Source organism: Aulonocara stuartgranti (genome assembly GCF_965226115.1).
Source record: "Aulonocara stuartgranti genome assembly, chromosome: 9".
Lineage (NCBI taxonomy): Eukaryota > Metazoa > Chordata > Actinopteri > Cichliformes > Cichlidae > Aulonocara > Aulonocara stuartgranti.
In genome coordinates, this window is record NC_138960.1 from 29422501 (window position 1) to 29442469 (window position 19969).

At 43.3% G+C, this 19969-nt stretch overlaps 1 protein-coding gene across 5 annotated transcripts in view; it reads right to left on the bottom strand.

Annotated features, from left to right (window-relative positions):
* The window catches only part of zfhx4 (zinc finger homeobox 4), a 172199-nt gene that overhangs the window by 4655 nt on the left and 147575 nt on the right, over nt 1-19969 (bottom strand). For 4 of the 5 annotated variants that reach the window (XM_082547700.1, XM_082547699.1, XM_082547697.1 and 1 more), the window contains exons 7-11: nt 14057-14149; nt 7508-7641; nt 6225-6425; nt 5807-5927; nt 233-5647 (exon numbers count right to left, since the gene is read on the bottom strand). In XM_082547700.1, coding sequence (XP_082403826.1) covers nt 233-5647; nt 5807-5927; nt 6225-6425; nt 7508-7641; nt 14057-14149 — 5964 coding nt within the window. The remainder of the gene's footprint in view (nt 1-232; nt 5648-5806; nt 5928-6224; nt 6426-7507; nt 7642-14056; nt 14150-19969) is intronic. The other variant, XM_082547701.1, reaches the window with a different exon arrangement.

The following is a 19969-nucleotide window of genomic DNA, read 5'->3' on the forward strand; positions in this document are numbered from 1 at the left end:
TTTGAATTAGCAATTAGCAGTTGAACTTTGATGCTGACATTATGCATGCACTAACTGCCACCATGTTTTAAAGTAGTTTTTAAAAAATAAGACTTCTGACAAACACCACTGTGATACAGAATAACCAGCAGTACAGTAGAAGAAAATAGTGCATGATAAAGCTCAGTTCATAAAGCTTCTAGTGAGTTTTTTTTCTTTTTTTTTTTTTTTACCATGTGTCATACTAACTCACCAGGTGTGTTGGGTGGGAAAACAGGAAGTGATGATGGCCCATTGACTCCAGGAAGTAGGACTGGTGGGAGGCCAGATAACCCTGGGTAGCCTGAGGGTAGGCTGAGGCCATGAAGTGCATTATTATTGTCCACTGAAGTCTGTTGCTGCTGGCCAGGGAGGCCAAGTCCCTCACCGGCTTTCTTCATGCGGTCCAGCTCTTGCTGGGCCATGAGCTGACGGACAGTGGTTGGTGCTAGGTAGTCCTTTTCTCTATCCACCTGGTTTCCCATTGTTTCTTGCACTTTGGTGATGTGCTGTTTTGAAAAGATGTGGTCTCTGACAGACATCCGTGCAGTGTACTTTACACCACACAAAGTACACTCAGGCCTGGGTCCCTCTGGTGAGCCTTGACTTATCATGAATGGCTTTCCAATATTAATCTTGAATTTCTTTTCTTTAGCACGTGCATTCTGGAACCACACCTGAACAACACGTTTAGGGAGTCCAATCTCATTGCCTAGCATTTCACACTCTTGCATTGTAGGAGTGCGATAGTCACTAAAGCAGGCTTTGAGTACTTTAAGTTGCAGGTTACTCATCTGGGTCCTGAATCGTTTGTGCCCTGGCCTATCCCCAGCATTGCTGCCTTTCCCAGATTTGCTGAAGGGGTTACCTGCCCCAAAAGGACTAGGGGAACTAGGATCAGCTAGGCTTGACGATTCACTCCTGTCATTGTTTTCATCAAATTCATCATCTCTGGAGCTAAAATAAGAGTCACAGTCTTTTCCAGAGAAGCTGAGGGCAGGGCTCACCATGCTGAATTGGAACCTTTCATTGCCACTATCAAAATTTGGCATCAGGCCACTTTTGTTGTCACTTAGCTTGTCTCCTCCATTGGCAGTAAGGCTTTCAACCTCATTGTTATTATACTCATCTCCGGTTGTAGCATCGCTAATGGCTGTGTTAATTGATGATGTCTCATCAAAGTCCATCTTACTGAGATCATAAGATGAAACTTCTGCTGAATTAATATTAGGCCCTTCAGTTTCATCACAGTTTTCAGCTTTTAAGGATGAAGGGCTTAAGAAGTTTTTTACTTGCGCCTCGGATGGTTTGACTGGGGTTGAGGATGCAGTGGGTAGCTCATACTCATTTGGCTCAGTCTTGGTAGGCAGCTGTGGGTAGTCAAAGAAATTATACTTATTGGGGCTTTCACCTCTTTCATTGTCTTGATTCATCATTGGGCTTGGTGGCAAGCTAAAACCTGCCTGCTTAGCGTCATGCCAGTGTCTAGATCGTATGTGGCTATCTAGAGCAGATTTTGCTTTAAACAATGCTCTGCAAAAGGGGCATTTCTTGTGAGACTGGGAGGGCCCTATAGCCCTAAACTGCCCCTTTCTCTCTCGAGCACGGGTGTTTTGGAACCAAACTTGCACAACTCTCTTTTTCAAGCCAACTTCCCGTGCAATATGGTCCAACATCTTCCTTGTTGGGTTAGAGTCAAGTAGGTATTTGTCATAAAGAATCTCCAATTGTTCTGGTGTGATGGTGGTTCTTAAACGCTTATCTCTGTGTTGCTCTTCACTACTGTTACCGCCATCTTTGTCATTGGCACTTTCTTCTTTGTCATCAAGTTTCCTCTTCATCGCCCCAGAGCCTGCAGCAGAAGCTAAACCAGAGCTACTCTGAGATGGGATTTGGGAGAGACCTCCAGATAACAGCTGGCTAGCCATGAGGGGGTTGTTGGGGTCAAATATCATATAGGGCATATCAATGGGTCTTTCAAGGAATTGTGAGTGAAGAAATTGGTTCTGAGCAGCCAAGAAATGCATGTGTTGGTGCTCCTGCCACAACTCTAGAGTGGGGAATGCTATCTTACACTGATCACACTGGTACTGAAGCATCTGATGGGAAAGGCTATTTGTAAGTGAAGACAGTGCCAGGGAAAGTGGACTTGAGGGAACTGCAGCTGCCTGAGGCTGGGAATGGGGTCTTGACATTTGTGCCTGGGGGGCTTTTTGTGGAGGTGGCTGCGGTGTGCAAGCCTTAGATGGTCTTGGTTCTGGTAGTGACTTTACCACTGGTGAAGGGGCAGTCTCGTTCTGTTTAACTTCAGTTTCAGGGGTCAAATCTGGCTTGGGGGAAATTTTGCCCATGGTAGTACGAGGAGAGGACATCACAGGGGAGCTTGAGCCAGAACTGCTGGGAGTTCCTGTTTGGGAATGCTTAGGTATGTCTAAAGGTCCCTGGGTGATCTTAAATGGACCTTGCTCAGGAGAATCTGAATACTCCTCGCATTGGTTGTCGTCATTCATTTCATCATCTTCATCCTTATAACACTGCTTTTTCTGGTGAGTGATAAGATCAAAGATGCGTGGGAACACAATGTTGCACTTCTTACATTGGTACTGCATGTTGCTGGTTCTGATGTATCGTTCATTAGTCAGCTCTTTTTTCTCACTGTCTTTAGAGTCTGCCTGGTTCTCATAGCTCTTTCGAGCTTTCTGGCGAGCATTCTGGAACCACACCACAATGACTCGTGATGGCAGGTTGAGCACAGTGGAGAGCTGCTCAATCTCATCATCTTTTGGATAGGCATTAGTGTCAAAGAAATCTTGAAGTACCCTTAACTGGTAATCAGTGAATCTGGTTCTGGAGGACCTCTTGTTCATCATTGAGTCTGCTCTGTGGTATTCCTGTGCACTTAGTTGGGGCTCCAATCGAATGTCTTCCAGTGTTGTAATGGGAGGAATACTGAAGTTGTAGGGAGAGTCTTTACTCCGCTGCCTTTCTTTGAAAAGGGTGTTACGGAACCAGTGCTTTATAACTTTTTGGGGCAGGCCAGACTTCTCTGACATCTCCTGAATTTGCTCTTCATTAGGAGAATTGTTAATATCAAAGTTTGCGCGAAGAATCTTGAGTTGGTCATCGGTGATGCGGGTGCGCGGTCTCTTAAATTGAGAGTGGCGGAGGAAGTTTGGATCAAGACCCAGCTGTTGTTGGCAGAGTTGTGTAAGGTCCGTGGACAGCGAATCCATAGTGGGCAGCTGGAGGGCCAGCTGAGGGGGTAGCCCTGGGTGCTGGACAGACTGCATCATTAGAGGCGGGAAAAGGGGCAGATCCAAGGGAACAGGTAGCTGCACTTGGGGTGGTGCAGGGGGGGCAGTAGGTGGTGGAGGTGGGGGCGGTGGCTGGGGCGTTTGTGTCTGGTGAGAGGGTTGGTGTGAACTCTGATGGGAAACAGGAACCGGTGAAGGTACTGGAGTTTGAGGCTTGGCCACAGACATGGCAGCAGGCTGAGGAGCTGTCACTGGGGTTGGAGCAGGAGGAGGTGGCGGAGGAGGAGGAGGAGGAGGTGGTGGCGGCGGTGGTGTCTCTGGTGAAGAAGGGTTTATTGGATAAAGTTTGTCATAAGCCTCTCTGTACTGCTGGGCAAACTTTTCAAGTTCCACATATGGGAAAAAGTGACTATGCACATGTTCTTGGTGGCTCTTGAGAATAAGCATGTTAGAGAAGAGCTTTCCACACATCCCACACTCAAGCTTATCAGTATTCATTTCTACTTGTTCAACTCCATCTTTGCTTTTCCTTTGGTTTTTTTGTCTGTTTTCATTGTACTGGATCACTAACTCGAATCCAAAATTCTCCAATAGCGCTTTTGCTGCATTACCTCTTGCTCCTGACACAATACGTGGAGGGGGAATCAGAGGCTCTGAAAACTTTGACTTTTTGGGTTCTTTGTTGTCCTTTCCTACATCATTCAATGCATCACCTCCATTTTCCATCTTCGCCCTGTTTTCCTGTTTTTCCAGGTGGTCCTCTGCATCTCTAGACATTTGTATTTCTGAAACTGAGACTGTGCTAGCTTCCATTTTTGCTTTCTGGTTCTGCAGTTGCTGGTTTTTCTGCTGCAGAATTTGTGACTGTGATTGAGAAGCCTGCTGCTGCTGTTGCTGTTGAACCTGTTGCTGGACTTGAGCCTGCTGTAACTGGTGCTGTTGTTGCATCTGCTGCTTCAGGTCTTCTAGAAATGATCCAGTAAGACCAGGCATTCCAAAAGCTGCAGCTGAGTGCAGCGCAAGTTCTGGGCTAAGGTTGAATTCTGCCCCAGGTATGTAAAATGGGAAGAGGAACTGCGGCTGTTGAAACTGCAGTAATGCTTCTGGGGTCATTGGAAAATGGGGGAGAAAAGCTGGATTGAGGAACTGAGGCTGGAAGAAAGCAGCCTGTTGCTGGAGTTCATGTTGAAGCTGCAGCTGCAGTTGGGCTGAGGACTGTGCTGATTGTTGGCTGCTTGCCTGTGCTGAAACATGGTCAGTAGTTGCTGCTTGTTTTGAGTTGTTACTGCTGTTAGGTTCTTTGGGTTCAACAGTGTTTTCTTTGTTAGAAGAAGGTGTACCACTTCTTGCAGCATCTAAATTGCTTGCATTCCCTTGTGTGCTTGGGCCTGGACTTTTTGAAGATACTGGACCGCTAGTTCCAGATATACTGCTGCTGCTGCTGCTGCTCATGTCATTTTTGGCTGTTCTTGCTTTGGTCTGATGTAGAACTGACCTCATGTGAATTTCAAGTGTTGAACTTTGGCTATATGCAACATTGCAAATATTGCATTTAAATGGTTTGTTGTCAATGCTGTTGCTTGGCTCTTGTGGAACTGGGCTTGATGCCTCTTGAAGGACCTTTTTCAATTTATGTAGGTGGGAAACTGAGTTATAGTGTACTAGTAGGATGTTCTTCTGGGTGAAGGACTCCTTACATACTGTGCACTTGTAAGGTCGAGAAGGGTCCAGAAATTTTTCCATTGTAAAATTGGGCCCCTTTCTAAATGGTAGGGTCCGTTTTGGTTCTGCTCCCATGTCATCTAGCAGGGAGCTACTGTCACTTCCTGTGGGACTGGGCTTTTCTTCCTGGTCCATTTCATCATCTTTGTCCAAGTCATGTTCAAAGGCCTGAGCTTCCTCCAAGGCCCTGGCCTCACTCTCTGTGATATCTCCATTCAGTGGCAGATTGCCTATGAGTTGCTGCACCTCAGCCTCACTAAGTTCAGGGTGCCCATTTTCTAAATGCTTCCTGAGGGCCAGGAATGTCCTGAAGCTGCGCTGGCAAAGGCTGCACATAGTGGCTGCTCTGATGGCATGGTACTGAGAATGTATCTGAAGCTTCTGCATTGTTTTGAAGGCCAAACTGCAGTGGTTGCAACGATATTTGTAGACATGACGATCTGATACAGAGAGCTGTTGTTGCTGTTGCTGAAGTCTTTGGAGCTCACTGAGATGCTCCTGCAGATTATCAGGGGATTTGCTATCATGTCTTAATCCACTGGCTCTCTTCCAATCTGGGGCCTCTGAGGCCTCCTTTGGGGGCTTGAGTTCCTCACGCTGCAGGTCTAAATCGTTCTTGTCTTGATTGGCCAGCTCATCCTTTGAAATGTTTCCTACGCATAGAAAATACAATGTAAGGTTCTCGTCAGTCAGTATTTTTTGACAAATATATAGAAAATTACACACTAAAGTTCTTCAGTGGACCTTTACCATCATCTGGGCAACAAATTAATGACAGAAAGAAAACAGTGTATGCTACATATTCTGCTCACCATGAGACTTTCCTGACCCATCTGTGAGAGAGGTAGAGGAATCCATTAACGACATACTTCTCTCTTGTTCAGTCTGGGGGTGCATTATATTATTTGGTGTTGCTGTTTCAGGTCCAACAACCTGCAAAGACCAAAGATTGTTATTATACCAAAAACTGATATAGAAAGTGCAGAGGAAGCGTGCCAAATTGTTTCTTGTATTGAAATCAAAGCTTATTTTAGGGAAAGAATTTGCTTCTCTCGGTGGACAGTAACAACATTCAAGATTATGGGAGCATCTCAAGAGAGAACATTTAGCAACAACAACAAGTAACATCACAATTTCTTTTTGCTTTGAATGTGCAGTTTGCTCTCACACACACACAGTCTAACAGACACATTCAAACAAATTGTATTTCTAGTCATTACTTCTACATACAGTCAGAATGAGCTTTTCCACACAATCGGGTGCCACGCTGTGAAGGTGAGTGAGATGTAGCTGCAGGTGGATTTTGTTGCTAAGGACATCCTGGCACAGTGGGCAGCGGATCACTGGCTGCATGGAATGCTGGGACATAACATGTAGCTGCATACGGTTGGCATCTTTACTGCTGTAGTTGCAGTACGGACACTGCTGAACCTAAAAAACAAGACAGCACAATAACTAGGTGGGGAAATAATGAAATGATTTTAAAGAAAAGGAAAATATTTTCCTTTAATTCAAGAGCAGAAGTTACTTATTACGCTCAATGTACTTTAGTGGGTATCATTCTTGCACTGCACGGCCATTAAATTAGCCAGCCATCCGCCTCACTGGTCACACCTTACTTTTTAAAATTCCACTAAATCTGTCAAAACGAGAATTTTTGGTAATCCTCACTATCTGCCACCCGGCCCCCAGTTACCATGCCCAACTTGACCTAGAAAACATAAATCAACCATCTTTCATGTAATTTGTTTAAATCTTTTAAGTCGTGCCATTTTATTAGTAGAAAACAAGATTGGCCAGAATTTCTAATCAGGAGATTGCAGATGACAAAGGTGTGTACTCTCCTAAGCTATGCCTTGCCCTCATTACAGCGAGTACTCTGAGCATAGCTGCCTCCCTACCACCTGTCTTAATAGAATCCATTTCTGAAATGACTAAGTCTTCCTTCCTACCAGAACCAGACGAGCTAATACTTCATAATCTAATTTAAAAACACATATAATTTAAAGAGATGCAAAAAGGGGAAAAGAAGCAGGCAAGGAGTCCTAAGGCTAGTGCAGGTATTCCACTTAAGGACACAAAGGCCGGCCTATTGTGCTTGATGCTGAAAAGCTATGTCAGAGGGGGAATAGTAGGATGCATTTAACCCTTTGAATGGCGCCAGGAATTGCTAAATGCTTGGCTTAACATTTCTGCTTCTTATAGTTAAGTATCTTCCATTAGCTCATCCCACAGTGACAGTGAAGGTTAGATTTCATTAGTGCTTATGAAGACAAACCTGCCTCAGTGGCTATTAGCTTTCTGTAGATCCAATGACAAAGTCCAACTAGTATATGGAATTTAAATAGCCATTTTGAATAGGTACATAGATAAGCACCATAACCTAGATGGATTTTCTTTAGCAAGGTGAACACAGTATACAGATCCGCAAACACTAAATGAGGAACAGATAAGAACAACACAGGTGACATTTTGTAACGCAACTGGGAGTTTCCTTTTAAAACTTCACAAACCTGGTCATTAGCTGAGGTCTTCCCTTCAGCAGACTTTGGCCTTTTAGGTGGGCTTTCCATTTGGCGATCTGGCAGGAGAGAATGTTTAACCATAGCATTCGGTCCGGTAACCTCTTTAGACACGGCATTCACTCCTAGCAGGTGGTGGCGAGACAAAGAGAATAGGGGACAGAGAACGCAAAAGGTTAAAAGTGAATGGATTTCATCAACTAAATATTCAGTATTTATATTCCCAGTTTAAATGTCTGCATTTGTATATTTTAATATTCCAAATATTTATGATACACATATTTTTTTAAACAGAAATACAACAATATTAATGGCAAACTTGTTTTTTTCCAAGGTTTTTGGAATACAGGAGAAGAATATTAAGTAGAGCATCTAATATATCCTGCATATTACATGAGAAATGGATGTATTAATCTGTAACATGTGAAATATACATGATAAAAATTGATAAAATTCTCACATCCCTCGCATTGGAATTGGATCATTTGTGAACATAACATAAATGTGTGGTTTGTCATGTTTGCTATCTTTTGTAACAATGAGCTGCCCCACTTTCACCTCTCCCATTCAGAATATGCACGATTTGAATGGGCCAATAAAATCTAATTGTGACATTTTGTGGCTGTATGGGATCATAAAACAATCATTAAATAATTACTGCTTTACAAATAACTGAATAACATCAACACATGTATTGTAGGTGATGGCTTTAAAAAAAAGAGTCTGACACCAGGACAACATTAGCATGGATACAAGCATGAAGAGTATTATTCACATTCACATATGCTGACGTGCCACTGCCCCGAGGACATGTAAAATAGGAAAAACTCGGGCAGGCTCATTATCACAGCACGACATACATTAAATGTTATGGTAATATTATACACTTCATTAGTTCATATACATTTCCCCAGCTGCCTCGACAACTCCTGTGTCTGTATAAGATGCTAAATTTTCAGGGCTTTGTCACGGCTGGTGGTACAGTACCAGCGCTACTTGTGTGTGTCTGTTTGTATGTGTGCGTGTAAGCGTGTGTGATGTTAACAGCAGGGCTCAGTGTGGAGAGATCAGCCTCTGGTTGTATTTAGTAAATGCTGCAGCCACTGATAAATCTTTCATTAGCCTCATCCTAAGATACAGGCCGTGCAGGCCCTGCTATACTCTGCCACTGCAATTTACCCACTCTGCACAACACAAAGACACAGCAACAGCAACGCTCCCTCCCTCCTTCCCTCCCTTTTCCTCGCTCTCTTCCCTAAGCTACCCCCCTCCCACCCCTCCCCTCCTCCCGCTTCCCCTCCCTCGTCTGGTCACTCAAGGCAATATGTGAGCCTCACTCTTGCGAATCAACGCTTCACGCTAGATGCACAAATGGAAAAAAAGGGAAATCAAAGCACTGATACATGGAGAGGGGGCTAAAAAAAACATTTTGTATTTCATATTATTCTGTGGCTCGTGTTTGTATTGGGCGCATATCAATTCCTCCGGCCCGTTCATGCATTTTAATTCTGTTGCATTAAGTAGGCGTTCCACTTATTTTATTTGTAATCCCCTATATCTGGAGCCTGAAATATTGGCCTGTCAAGGAAAGTGACAAGAGAGAAGGAGGGAGGGAAGAAAGGAAGAAAGAGAGAAAGGGGAGAGTGAAGAAAAAAAAAACACACGCACACAAGGGCACAATGTGAATTTCCAAGAACATCCGAGAATTGCTCTGCAGCTCAGAAGAGCGAGGTAATCTCGTCTTCCACTGCTTGTGATGGCCCCTGCAGGGCTAGCCTGTGTGTGTCCGCGCGCGCGCGTGTCTATGTGCAAATATGCGTGTGTATTTTGTGCTTCATATCAGGCCTCTGACACTCCATTGGTCAGATCGGTGCAGGCTGGAAGCGCCCGTCATATCACCTGACCTTTCCCGAGTCCGTGCCCCGCCTCCTATATTTACTATAACCATTTCTAATTTCAACTTTCAATTTTTGCCTCCGTCTTCCAGTCAATTTGCAACTAAATTACATCCCTGAGAAAGGAGATGAGGCGATTGTTGGACGAGAGCCTGCAAACACATTTACAATGTGGAGGGTGTGGGGGTGGTGTGTGTGTGTGTGTGTGTGTGTGTGTGTGTGGGGGGGGGCACACATCACCATTGATTACTGTCATGTTGAATGTAAATGCTCGTCTGTGTGTGTGCAACATGAAGATCTGTCCTTCTGTTTTGAATGTCTTTGACCCGCTGCTTTAATCAACACTTATGCTTATGCTCAAACTCATATGAAGAAAAAACAGTTGGTTAACCCTGACTGAGAGAGGAGTTCTTTCTATGGTCACTTAGGAGCTTTCAATAGCAAGCTCTGCCAGTGAATAATAAACCTATTTTGAGGCATAGAATTGCGTTCAAAATTGTAGAGTGTCTTCCAAGAATATAATTACCAGTAGGACAAATAAATACAATGGCAACCGCAATCCAAAAACTATCCATAAAACCACGAGAGGAAAATCTAAATATCCCTAAAACCTTGTTCTTAACAAGCCACATATTCTTGCAATGAATAGTGCTTGGATAACTTAAGTAAATCAAGAGAAATAACAGGAGAGCACATGACTGAGAACAAGGGAGAATCAGAAGACTCTTCTCTCATTTTCTTTTGTCTCTGAGTCTGCACCCCATACTTAATGACTGTCCTTTTTCCTTTTCCTCCCCCTTGTACTTTCCCCTCCCTTCTCCGGCTCTCCTCCATCCCCTCTTCCACATGTGGGTTCCAGCAGCTGCAGCCTATTGAAATGGAGGGGTAGATTGCCCCTTCAACCCCCTAACCCCCTTCCACCAATGACAAATGTCTGCATGGAGCAGGACCTGAGTTGATTAGATAAATCAAAAGGTGATTTATGACACTCAACCCCTTTTGCATTGCAGGGGGAGAGAGCGGTACACACACCACCCATCTTTATTTGCAACTGTCAGGGATGTTTAGGTAGCCACATACGCACACATACACTTCTATAGACGCAAGTGGACGCTCCAGTGGAGAGAGGCACGGAGCAATGGGGTAAAAGGCAGAACAACGGGGAGAGGAGAGAACAAGAAAAAATGACAGAGAGGGACAGAGAAGTCCACGGCCTCGGGGTATTTTTATCCCATATAGTTCCTCGAAAGGCAGGGGAACCAACAATGCCATTGTAGCTCTTGCTTTTTCTGGGGATCCATTTGGAATCCGCCCTTTTGCTTAAAAAAAGATTTTTTGTACAAAGCAGACTGACCAAGTGAGTTTTTCACACAAACTGTCCAAGTATGTCACTGAATCATCATCGTGTCTTCAGGACTGACTATACGTAAAGTCGGCTGCATCACCGGGATCAAGTCGACAGTGAAATAAACCTGTTGTAACCATTTCCCCTGTTTTTCCCTCGTCCTCTATCTTCTTTTAACATGCTGCATCAATTCCATTGATGATTCCACTCCTGTCATTTCATTTAATCGAAATACAAAAAAGCCCAGCAAACACAGAGCGGAGAGCGGGGCGGTGGTGTGGGAGTGTGGGCTGGGTGGCTTGGATTTAGTATTCAATTTAGCTGTCTTGAGCCCTGGCAGACTGGCTAAGGTTACGGAGCAGTAAATCTAGGAAGGAGAGCTGGCCAAAGCGGGCCAGGGAGGGCTGGCCAGCATGATTTACTGGCCTACTGCTCTGAGGTTACACATTAGGCTGACCCCCGGTCACCTGATAACATTACAGCAACACACTCTGAACCCCAAACTCCCACTGAAGCACTCAGCAGGGCCCAGATCTTGCCGGAGGGAAGTACACAGAGAAGGAGGCTGGAAAAAGATTGAAATGGTGAGAGGCAGAGACATAGTCAGATGGAGAGAGAGTCAAAGAAAGAAAGGCTATTAAACAGCAGCTGTCTTGTAGTTTGTGTGTTTTTAATGACTAGCCTTCCCTTCTCTTCCATCTCCAGCTTGTGTTCTAATGAGAGATAAATATGAGCGTGGCCTTGTCACATTTGACAAATTGTCGGAGACATTCAACAAGCTGTCATTACACAGAAAACACACATAGTGCATGCACAAAGGAAATGCTGCAGGCTTGTAATTAAACATGCTAATATCTTTAATATATTTTAATCTCATATAAGAGAGAGAGACAGAAAAGGAGCACAGCTATCCTCTCAAGTTGGGGGAAATTTGCAAGATGCATGCACATTAAAAAAACAGACACACACACACAAATATTCAGAATATAAACAAGCTAATATAGAATTATTTAACATGAGATCTTGTTTGCACGTGAATGCGTTTCGTTTCGCCCGTATCTTCACGATTCAAAATTGCACACGCAATAATACATAACATCTGACTGGAGGAACAATGAGTAATTTCTGTGCTAATTTGAAGCAGGTAGAGATCTGTAATTTCCTTAGGCTGCCTGACAGGCTCATTTCTATGCCGGGGCCTTTGTTTAGTTGATTATTTATAAGAAGTGGGCCCCTGAGCCATGGTGGCGACATGTGCCATCTACACAAACAGCATAAAGCTATCTGGAAGTAATCCACACTGAGGACATTTGCATGGAAAATGTAACGTGGATTATAATTAATCTGAAGTGACACGGGATTAAAACAAGACAATGTAAATGAAGAAAGGGAAACAGCTCTTTTCGCTGGTTCCTTGCCCCTCCCCCACCCTTTCACCTCTCTCTCTCTCGCTCCTTCCCTCTTCTCCCCTCTCTATCTATCTATCGGCCCCTCTTTGTTTAAAGACTCTTGGTCTTGGAGATGAAGTGCGCAAATACACTGCTCACTTGGTCACACTGTAATCCCTTCCCTGGAGATACCATATGGACACACACACACACACACACACACACACATAGATCTCAAGATTTAGGCCTGATGAAGGAAATGTTAAATCTGCCTACTTATAAAAAAAATCAAAACAAACAGACAAAACAAAAACAAGGCCCCAGAATAACAGCCTGATAACACACCAGGATCTCCCGCCCCCCCACAACACCACCACCCCCACTTTACATTTTCTGGCAATTGACTTTCTCAAGTCTCCTTTAAAGCAAATGCATAATAAAACACCAAAAAAAGCGCCACTAGCAATATTATATCTGCCTTCCTAGACAAACTAAAACCTTACCCCCAAGGCGACTCCTAGAACAAATTATTCATAAAAATTAAAAAAAAAATGGAATACATTTCTGCTTTATTAAATAAGCTTCACTACACTCAAGAACGCTCGCATACGTAGGCACGCTTAAGAACACCGTGGGTTTCTTTCTTTTTCCCTTTTCTTTTTTGCATGTGTGCTCTGGTGTTAAATGGCGCTGGTGGTAATATGCAGCAGTAAATGCATGGATGGTGGTTCCCCCCGCTAGTCCGTCAGACAGGCCTGTCACAGAGATAGAGCTGAAAGATAGATGACTAGCTAAACTAATAGGCCCCAGCCTCACTCAGCTCTCCTTCTGGCTCATTGAGCCTCACATTATGGAGCTAGGTATGGCATGCTAGGAAGAGAAGGTGGGGAGGGAGCTTCAGATGGATAGAGGGTGTAGTTGGAAGTGCATGTGTGTGTGTGTGAGTCGGGGGGCAAGAGTGAAAGAGTAGAAGAGACATTAGTAGGGGCAGAAAGAATGAGAACCCCATGCAAAGACAGAGCGGGGAAAAAAGAGAGAGAGAGAAGCCCCATGTAATATTCATTCCCAGCCATGGATTTCCATCTCATACATAAGAAAACCATATGAATTCATATTTGGGTAAATCAAATCTAACAAAGCCGGGGCCATCCTGACCACAGCTTCACAGCAGAGGCATTATGTGCTCCATACCTCGCCCAAAATAACAGCGACGCCAAGTCGCCTTTTACAGATTGTTGCCCCTCCCTGCTTCACTATACTTACAAACGAATAAACTGTTTCTCCTTTCCCCCTCTTTCTATCTCGTGCTATTTTTTTTTCTACCCAAGGTAATGCCTGCGATAGGTTCACAGATTGGACAACAATTAAGGGATGGATTGAGCCAGGAAAAAAAAATGGGAGAGAAAGAAAAATGAAGGGAGAGTGCAGGGAAAAAACTAATTTAAGGGTTGCAGGGATGCAGTGCAATATTAGAAAAACATATACACAGGCCCCCCATCTAATCCTGCGCTTATGAAAAATTAATATGTCATCGGAGAGGGCACAAGAACGAGAAAAGATTAATGCAAGGCGCTTATAAATTACAAGCACGCAAACTGATTTGATTAAAAAATAATCTGGGGCCTGGACATTGCCTGGTAATATCCACAACACTCAACTTATCCTTCTCTCTTTCTGTCCTTTTTTCCTTCCTCTTCTTGTTTCCCCCACTCCCCCGTCTCTCCTTTTTTCTCTTTCTGTCAGATGGAAACGATTAAAGCGGGTCACATGGAGGCTAGTCAGCAGCATTCACATGTTACACACACGTTAGAACCTTATCTGAGGGAGAGCGACACATGAACAATAACTTAAGACGAGAGGCTTGTGGTTCGTATGTGTTTTGTGCGCACAGTTTGCACGCGCGCAGACTTACGGTCAGTTTTCCTGCTGTCAGCCGAGTCTCGGTCGCTGAGGTTGAGCCTGGAGGAGGAGCGAGGAGGTCTCTCACTGTCCTCAGAAGTTTCTTCTGAAAATGCACACACACACACACACACACAAACAACAACTTCATTATCTGCAGAGCTCTCTAAAACACATTCGATGGCTGTAAGGGCAGCACTGGAAAAAGAAAATTTCATGGTGTTTGACTCTGAAAGCTGCAGATGTTCTAACATATATTGCAGTGTGATATTAGAGAAATATTCCAGCTTTTATGTTTGCTTTATTCCCATAAACACCTTTTTCTAGAATAAACGTATCCCACTGAACAGCATATCTCACCAGCAAATAATGTTATTGACTTAAACACATGCTTTGTTGAAAATAGCCGCGCTCTGCCACTTCTAGTGGGTGAAACATAATACATCCATGGCCTGAAAGCTGAAAGGTTGTGTGACAACAAAATATGGCCTCCGGGGAAACGGCTTCAGTCATTTCGGGTGCCTCTCTTCAACATGCACTTCTCAAAAAAAGAAAGAATATTATTTACTGACATTGCATAATAATGACTTTTTGTCCATATATTTCATTTTAAATAAGCATTTTTACTTTTCTTCTATTCATTTAAAGTGTTATTTCAGGTTAGACAAATATTACAGCATGGTGGAAACACAAATTATGCTGTTGTAATGTAAAAACATAATTATGTGGAAACGCTATCATTCTGCTTTATTGCGACAACTGGAAAAAATACACAGCTCTACCAAATTGAGGCACACATTAACACTGACAGCCTACAACACACATCCTGCTGTAAAATCCGGGGGGAAAAAATAGGAAAAATGAAAAGCAAAATAACATGAGATTGTGTAGGTCATGCTCACCACTACCCCGTACAGAAATAGTGTGTCTGCGTATTTTTGCACGCCTTGCTAAAAAGTATGTGTGTGTGTATTTGCGTGTGCACGCCAAAACACAAACCAACACACACGTGCAGCTCTGCACTATTAGCAGATTAGCCTACCCATCTCTGAGAGTTCAGCCCCTTGTTTGATAATTCTGTGTATCTGCAGTGTTCTGCCAGTGGATTAAAGTGTGTGCATGTGTGCGAGTGTGTACGCATGTGTGTGTGTGTGTATGTGTATATATGTGTCGCCAGCACAAGCTAACACTAATCCTAGCCGAGCCCCAGCGCTCCCTTTCATCCAGCCATCATTTGTCTCCGGCTGGGCTGATGTCACTTTGTAATGAATTTTGAGCAGTCTGAGAGAGGCCAGATAACCAGGCATGCGCATGCACACATGGCATGAACACACACGCACACATATAAACACACACGCGCACACATATATATAAATATACACACAATATAGTGCCCTCCTCCATCTCAGGACTAGCACACACCAATGCAAAATCAAACAGAAACACTTGCAAACAGGCATCAAATCACACACACTCAGAGTATCACGTTCACGCAGACACACACAGAGGAAAAACCGTTACAAATTTCATGTCTTTTAAATGGGGGAAAGGGGGGTCTCGCTCTCAACACAAACCCCTCACTCTGCCAGAGAATGAAACCGGTGTGTGTCTGTGTGCATGGGTGAGTGTGTATAAAAGAGCTGAGCTCATCAATCCTGTACTGCCTTAATAACCATATTTTATAACACACACACACACAGCACACGCAGGCACACTCACACACATATTCACAGAAATCAGGCAAAGGGTGCATTGAGGTCAGCTTGCATTTGCATACAATCACTTTGGCCATTGTACGATGAGCAAAAGAGGTCTGCAACCCCACCACCACCACACACACACACCCCTTTGGAAACATGATATGATTAACCCTTTCAAATACCATGTGGTGTGAGTACACACACACATGCAAAAAAGCACATACAGACACACAGACTAAGCGCTGGCGCCATTGCTTTAAGCGGCAACACATTAAGTGGACATTATATACAGCATGAAATTTTCATGGCAGATGCTGGCATGTGATTGAGGAGGAAAATTGCAGTTGTGTTTGTGTGTGTGTGCCTGTATTCATGAACACTGTTATATTTTTGCATTTGCACACGTGGCTGCTGTACACGCTGTGTACACACAGTCTGTGTGTTTGTGTGTGTGTATGAAAGACTGGGACTGCACTCTGCTCCTGATGTTTTATTAATACATCGGTGACAACGGAGATGAAATATCTCCTGTCAGCCAAGAGAGGCCGGGCTGCAGAAATTGCAATTTTCACTGCTGGTGCTGCAGCGTCCATCTTTGTATTTTAATTCACCTCACCTTCATACGGAGGGGGGAGAGGACGCACACTGTGTATCCATGTGTGCGCGTGTGTGCTGGTGTAAATGCTGCACGTGTGTGGCGGGTACCAAAGTCCTTCATCACTGGTTTATCTTTTCTCTATGCTTGACTTTTGTTCAAAGCCAAGGAAAAGCAAACGGTACAAATCGAACAGCATGTTTCACATAAGCATGCGGTGGGAGGGGTGGAGGGGTAAGGGTCAAAACAGAAATACTGAGAAAAAAAACACGCGTTAGTAGATCTTATATACTGCAAGGTCAAGTTAGTGTGTCAAAATAATAAAAACGTTTATAAAGTAGAAGGAAAAAAGTGATTTGTTACATATCATTTATTCAATTAATTTAAAAAGATGGTCATAAAAGTTTAATAGCAATTATTTTTATTTGATATTATCCCTATAATGCACTACGGGACCATATCATTTATCCCATAAATAAATTTGCCATCTGTGATGATAAATAAAAATGTGTGAATTACAGCTAGTTCGTTACCATTACATGACAACTGTGTTTTTTTTTACTTCTGAATATGATCTTCATAATGACTTATTGCACATTTTTGTATTCGCCCATTAAGCTGGTCAAACTGCAAATTAATCAAGTCATTCTTCTAACAGATGACAGCAAGCAGAGGAGGAAATAAGTCAAGTGAAAGTGGTCTGAACTGCAGTGTGTGATCTTAACAATATCAAACCAGGGTCTTAACAAACCTCTAGGGGGCAGTCTACCTGTAGCCAGACAAAACACAGGAGAAACGTGAGACAATGAACAGAAAGACTGAAGGAGAGGAAGGAAGAGGGTGAAGAGTGGGTGAAGAAAGAGAAAAAAGAGAACAGGAGGGGGTGATCATCTGGGCCTCATCAGTGCTTTTTTCTCCTTTCCCCTTCTAGTCAGTTATATCTGTGGTGTGTGTGCGCGTGCATGCATGTGTGTGTTCGTGCGTGTGTGCATATGGGGAATGTGTTTCCACACTGAGGACATTCCCAGACGAGCTCTCTCAATACATCAGCACAGCGTCTGCCCTCTGACTGACCCTGACATTCACACACCACACGGGTGTGTACGTGAGCGCGTGAATGACTGTGCATGTTACATCGTGTTAGCGTGGATGTGTACCATTGATCACGCGAGTGAGACAGTGACTGCATATGTTTGCATGTGAAATGTCATGTGCAAGTATGTGTGTGTAAAGTGTGTGTGTTAAAGAGAGACAGAGCATTCTGCAGCGGGGGGACTCTTAACCATCAACTTAATCGCTACCAGAGGACACACAGAGCAAAAACTTTCGCAGTCACCTTCCACTGCCTCTGTGCATGCACACGCGCGCGTGCACACACACACAAAGTGGGCCAGACTGTGGAGGGTGTGTGATTTTGGCAGCCTGGTGGGATTCTCTTTGATGTGGGTCAGTCGGAACATTAAAGCCGGCCGGTGAGCTCGAGCTAACCACAAACCCTGGCTTCGATTACGCTGCAACCAACACAAGTCTATATTTAACTGTTAAAAAGGAAGAATAATTAAGTGTCTTATGATCAGAGATTCAACCTATCAATTTGATTTGAGATTTTATCAGTTAGTAGCCAGTGTAACCAGTTAGATTCCTACCCATAAATGTCTGTTTTGTTTATCCAATAAATAGTATCTGAAATTTGGCATCCGTAGTAGAAATAAAAAAAAACCAAACAAAACATGCTCATATTTTTTCAAACAGATAGAAAAGCAAGTTTTAAACAGACGGATGCAGGAGGATAGAGTGGAGGAGAAAGAGATGTCTGAAAGAAAAAAATAGAGGACTAGACATATGGGAGATGGAGGCAATGAAGAATATATTGAAAGTGTGAGTGCAGTGTGTTTGTGTGCATGTGTATGTTGTGTGTATGTGTGTGCCCTCTAGCTGTATAATGACCTGCTCTGAGACCACTCACTCCCCCTCCTGTCTCCCCCTAAGGGCCCATAACCGCCATGCCGGGTCATTATGTGCCCGGTGGAGGACTCGGTTGTACAGCACACAACAGTCGAGCAATGCCACGCCAGGAAACTGGACACGGAGACTCCAAAATGGCTGAATTCATTAGCTGGGTTGAGCTGCCTCTAATTTGCTTCCTTAGGGCTAGGACGGTGCTCATTAAAGGGGTAAAGGAGTAAAAAAAAAGTCTTGTTTTGCATTTTGTTTATCTTAAATCATGGATAACATAAAATTGGAGCATCAACTGAAAGTGTAATTGCTGCCAAAGAAAATATACGATATATAAGAACTGCTAAAATAACAAGACAAAGAATCTGTTATTGTGTAGCTTGGACTGCGTATAGCAGAGCATTTTCTAATAATGCAGGCCTGATACTGGGTCCATTTTATCTGTGCTAATAATGAAGCCTTAATGTTTTTGTGCAACACATTTGACTCCCGTGTCTCCTCAACTTAGGCATGATGTTGATGCTGATTTCTTCTTACAACTCTGGTCACGTCCCCTGTGAGACCATGTGTGCGTATGTGAGCAACAGGGGGCCCTGTGATGTCACATTCCTGCGCCGCGCGCGTGGCTCTAGTTTGGCCTCTAGGTTTTAGGGGGAAAGCTTTGAAACATTACACCATCCCACACAGTCACAGCCACGCACACACACACACACACACGTATACACACCGAAGCACACACACACATAGTCAAGGGCCAGTGGTAATACTGCCAGAGTAATAACCTTACAGACTTACTGATCCCCCCCTCCCATTCTCTCACCCTCAAATCTTTATTTACCTTACTCTCCCTCTTTATCCCCCCTTTCTCCCTCGTTCTCCCTGTACCTTTCCCCCCGAATTTCAGCGCGTTTAACAAGCATTTAGATCTTAACCAGATGTTGTTAATGTAGCATGTCTAAAATACTAAACATCAACCCAGCAGAGAGGGTCTACAGCTCCTGCACAGGGCCTGGGAATAACTCACTCACACACACACACACACACACACACACACACACACACACACACACACACACACACACCCGCACACGCTTTCCCTCTCTCCCCCTCACACACACACCTAACCATGAATATCTCTGCGTATAACACACATTTACTCCTACGCAGCTTTCAATGCATTTCATGCACATAAGTCCACAGCCCACATGCTAACATGTAAACACACCAGCACAAGCAAACACACATGTTTCCATCCACACTCTCAAATCCACCCACACTGAGCCATTTATTGTTAAAAACACGCAAACTTATTACACCAGCAAGAAAAAAAAGATTTTTATATTTATATTTTTATATTATATATATATATATATATATATATATATATATATATATATATATATATATATATATATATATATATATATTTATATATATATATATATATATATATATATATCGAAAATAATGCATAAAACCATCTGCTTTCAGAGCCACCAAAAAACAAGACTGTAATCCTGGATGAATATATATATATATATATATATATATATATATATATATATATATATATATAGTTTCAGGTCGACTCTGAAAGCCAGACAATAGGATTGTCACATTTAATTCGCTCCTGGTGTGAATGTCAATAAGTTGAACTGACAGAATAAGCTGAAAA